The sequence below is a fragment of the Myotis davidii genome, unplaced genomic scaffold (genome assembly GCF_000327345.1).
Source record: "Myotis davidii unplaced genomic scaffold, ASM32734v1 scaffold609, whole genome shotgun sequence".
Classification (NCBI taxonomy): domain Eukaryota; kingdom Metazoa; phylum Chordata; class Mammalia; order Chiroptera; family Vespertilionidae; genus Myotis; species Myotis davidii.
The window spans coordinates 497,355-501,610 of NW_006300164.1; the positions used below are offsets into that span (position 1 = coordinate 497,355).

At 64.5% G+C, this 4,256-nt stretch overlaps 1 protein-coding gene across 1 annotated transcript in view; it reads left to right on the forward strand.

Annotated features, from left to right (window-relative positions):
* Positions 1-4,256, forward strand: part of RABL6 (RAB, member RAS oncogene family-like 6) — a 13,129-nt gene that overhangs the window by 5,193 nt on the left and 3,680 nt on the right. Inside the window, exons 2-5 of the mRNA XM_015572328.1 lie at positions 1,158-1,249; positions 2,575-2,715; positions 3,063-3,168; positions 4,171-4,212. Coding sequence (XP_015427814.1) covers positions 1,158-1,249; positions 2,575-2,715; positions 3,063-3,168; positions 4,171-4,212 — 381 coding nt within the window. The remainder of the gene's footprint in view (positions 1-1,157; positions 1,250-2,574; positions 2,716-3,062; positions 3,169-4,170; positions 4,213-4,256) is intronic.

Here is a 4,256-nt window from a genome sequence, read left to right on the forward strand (position 1 = left end):
CCTGAGACCCGTCTACCTGGTAACTTTTGTCTTTTATAAGGAAAATGTAAAAAGCGTGGTGATGGCTTGAAGATGGAGAATGACCCCCAGGAGGTAAGCAGTGTCCTGCCCGTAGGGTCCTTGATGGGGGTGGGGGTGGGGAGCACTCTTCAGACCCCCTGCCTGCCTGTCCCAGCTGCTCACGGGACCCTGTGCTGCCTGTGGTCACGGGGTGGCTGGGCCCCAGAGCCCCTGCTGCACAACCTGTGTGGAATTTGAGCAACCTGAGCAGGGCTAGGGAAACTCGCCAGTTTGTTCCCCACCCCAGAGGCCTCGGTCCTGAAAGCACAGGACATGCCTTCCGGCCGTGGCCTGTGTGCCTGTGGGCATGAGCGTGGCTCCCAGTGGGCTGCCACGTGGCCACCACCACCACCCCCCCGACACAGAGAAGGTGGGCCCCAGCGGTCTCCGTCCGGGGCGGCTTCCCACTTCCTCCAGGGGCCCTGCTCCCCCTGCGCCTGCAGCCGGCCTTGGGGTGGGCAGCCTCCCCACTCCCCTTCATAGTAGGAAGGTGAAGTGCCCACCTGGCCCCTGTGTGCGGGGGTGACCACTGCCCCCAGCACGGCAGGCGCCGTGGCCTGCATGCTCTAAAACAGGGGTCCTCAAACTATGGCCCGCGGGCCACATGCAAATACAAATATATTTGTTCCCATTTTGTTTTTTTACTTCAAAATAAGATATGTGCAGTCCGCATAGGAATTTGTTCGTAGTTTTTTTTTAAACTATAGTCCGGCCCTCCAACGGTCTGAGGGACAGTGAACTGGCCCCTGTTTAAAAAGTTTGGGGACCCCTGCTCTAGAAGGTTCTCTGCAAGTGTGCTTCCTCATACTGGGACGCGGGCCTTGCTGTGGGACCTGGGCCCCGCACTCTCCTGGGGCCTGAGAGGGGGGGAGCTGCTGTGGCCGGTGGAGGAGTCCCCCCCAGGCCAGGCAGAGGCACAGGCGGCCCAGAGTCTGAATGTTCCCACCAGACCCTCTGAGGCAGTTTCCCCGCCCACACTACGTCATCTGTGTTTCCCCAAAATGGAAAGGCCTGTTCAGCGTTCCGGGGAGCCGTGGGCTCTGCTGGGGGCCCTGTCCGCAGCCGCGTTGCTCATGCCTGACTCCCTCCCGTCCCAGGCAGAGTCTGAGATGGCCCTGGACGCTGAGTTCCTGGACGTGTACAAGAACTGCAACGGGGTGGTCATGATGTTCGACATCACCAAGCAGTGGTAAGAGGTGCCGGCTCCTCGCACCCACACCCCAGGGACATTCCACAGGTCCAGCAGATGGCGGTTCCACCGGCGTCACCACTAGTGCCAAATGCTCCTTGAGGGCCAGCCTTGGGCTGTGCACGGTGGCAGACCAGCTACAGAACCAGACCAGATGTCGGGTCTGCTCGTGCGCTGGGCCAGCGTGGGGGTGTTCCCCTCTGCGGGGAGGCAGACAGCTCACGTGGGGGCGAGGCATGAGCCTGCACAGCCCCCAGCCTTTCCTGCAAACACCGTCCAGAATCTGGTGGAATCAAGTGGCCTTTTGTTGGGGCTCCCCCGAACCCCCTTCTTTGACTTGTGCTAGGAGGACGCACAGCTACGATCCATCTCAGCAGGGGGCTCCAGAGCAGGAGCAGCACGTTGGAGGTGCAGGGGGAGGGTGGGGTGCTGGGCGCCAGTTCCCAGGGCCTCTGCCTGGAGCCGCGTGGGACTCAGTGCCTGTCCTGCCTGACGCTGGGACGCAAACACCCAGGGAAAGCCAGTGTCTGAGTAGCGCGCAGGGTGCCCGTCCAGGGCGGCTCCCCCGGGAGAGCTGACGGGGCCGCACCAGCAGCCTCTGGGCTTCGAGGGGCCACCGAATGGAGGTCTTCGGGATGCAGAGGGAGGGCTGACGGCCGGGGGCGTTCATGCGGCCGCTCACTCGGCCGTGTAAGTGTTACTGTTACTGCTGCGCTGGAGTGCGTGCCGTGTGTGGGTCCGCGTCTGGCACCCAGCCCGCTCTCCTGAGCATCGCACGCCCTGCAGTTCCGGCATCTCCCTCGCACGCCTGGGTGTGCTGGGTGGGCTCATCCGTCTCCCATGGTGCCCAGCGGTGACTCAGGTCCCTGGTGTGCACTGACCACCAGCACCCACGTGACAGACCACTGGGTGGGCAGGCAGCATGTCGGAGATGTGCAATGGGTGGTGGAGCCCCAAGCACACGTGTCGCACATACCTGCGCGGAAAGCGGCAGCACACCCCTCGGGGACATGCCAGGGAAGAAGCAGCTTCCCCGTGGGCGCTGCGGTGGGCCCCTGAGCCGGGAGTCAGGTGGCTTTGCTGTGGGCTTTGGCACGGACACTGTCACTGAAGTGTCCTGGGGCTTCGCTGAGCAGTGACCTTCAGTCCAGGAAGAGCAGCGCTGGAGAGCTGGGGCAGGCGGGGCCGCCCATGCCTGCGCCCCGGTGTGAGCCGTGGGCACTGCCCGCACAGGAGGGGTTCCATCGGTCCAGGGCACGTGCTGCATGGGGCAGGGTTTCAGGGCTGAAACTCAGATGGGTCTCTCCTCATCTGTGCCTCCGAAGGACCTTCAGCTACATCCTGCGGGAGCTCCCCAAGGTGCCGACCCACGTGCCCGTGTGCGTGCTGGGGAACTACCGCGACATGGGCGAGCACCGCGTCATCTTGCCTGACGACGTGCGCGACCTCATGGACCGCCTGGACAGGTGCGTGTCGCTGGGGAGACGCAGGAGGCCTCGCAGAGACCTGGGCCTGGAGCCGAGGGGACGGGATGGGACGGGATGTGGACTCCGTGGGAAAGGGGGGAGGGCTGAGGACCCAGCGTGGCAGCTGGCTCCTGGCACCCGGCAGGCGGGTGAGGGGTGAGCGCACCAGCCCAGTGCCGGCCGCGCCCTGTAGGCACTCGGCTGAGCGGAGCTGCGAGGCTCTAGTCTAGGCCCAGGGCCACTCGGGGGTGCTGACCTGCTGGAGGCACCCCAGGGCCTGGAGGCAAAAGGGCAGCCTGGCCCAGTGCAGCCCTGCCCAGGCCGGGTGCTCGCTCCTCTCTGCGCAGACCACCGGGCTCCTCCTACTTCCGCTACGCCGAGTCCTCCATGAAGAACAGCTTTGGCCTCAAGTACCTTCACAAGTTCTTCAACATCCCCTTCCTGCAGCTGCAGGTGAGCCCTGCCCGCCTCCCCGTGGACGGGCGCTGACCCCTGCGCCAGGCTTCTCTGGCCCTGGTGCCCACCCCTCTTCACTGGGTGCCCACGGCGACCCTCTGGACCAGGCCTCAGCAAGCCTGGGGGTGCTCGGCCCCTCCCCGCTGTGCCGGGGAACAGCCCTCTGCCCGGTGCCGCACCTGCTGGGTGTTATAAAGCTTTAGCTTTATCTTTGGGGTGGTTTTTAGATTTACAGGGGAGCTGCCAAGATGGTGCCAAGTCTGTGCCCTCGCTCACTTCCCCAGTGCTGGCCCCTCACTTCTCCGTGTGCTTTTGTCAACCACAGAGCCGTCCATCCCTTAACGTGTGACACACGGCTTTGTCCGCACTCGGGGACTCCTCGGTCCCACCCGCACGCAGCTGTCACTTTGCTTTGGGGCAGTAGAGGTGACACCTGGCCAGGAAGCTGACGTCCACACGCTGGTCCCCGCGCTGACCTAACGCCCCGAAGCCGCATTGGCTCCGTTCTCTCCAATTGGAGGTGGGACTCGCGGGGACCAGCGTCTTCCTTCCCTCTCGCCTGTGGTTTGGGAGGCCTCGGGCCCCACAGGTTGGGTGGCTGGTGCTGTCCGCGTGGCCAGGCGAAGGCCCTGTCACTGCACCTGTTCTTCCACCCCCCGTGTCACTCTGTCCTTCAGCTTTCTATCCAAGTGTGACGCACACACAGCACCCTGTGGCGGGCGGCCCCGTGCACCCTGTACCGGCCTCCGCACGTGGTGCCACAGCACAGGCAGCACCTGGATGCAGGGCTCGCTGGGTGGCTTGTCCCTGGCACTGGCATCATCGTCACAGCCACACCGAGCGCCTCAGGTGTCACCCTGGCCACGGGAGGAGGTGGTGTGGACGTCCAGGTCTCTGCGTCCTGTTCTCGGCAGCTGCTGGTTCTTCAGTGGCGGCCGGGAGGCTGGAGGGCACGGTCACTGCCGCGGCGCATCCCTCAGGCGTCCCTTCCTCCCACAGAGAGAGACGCTGCTGCGGCAGCTGGAGACAAACCAGCTGGACATCGATGCCACGCTGGAGGAGCTGTCGGTGCAGCAGGAGACCGA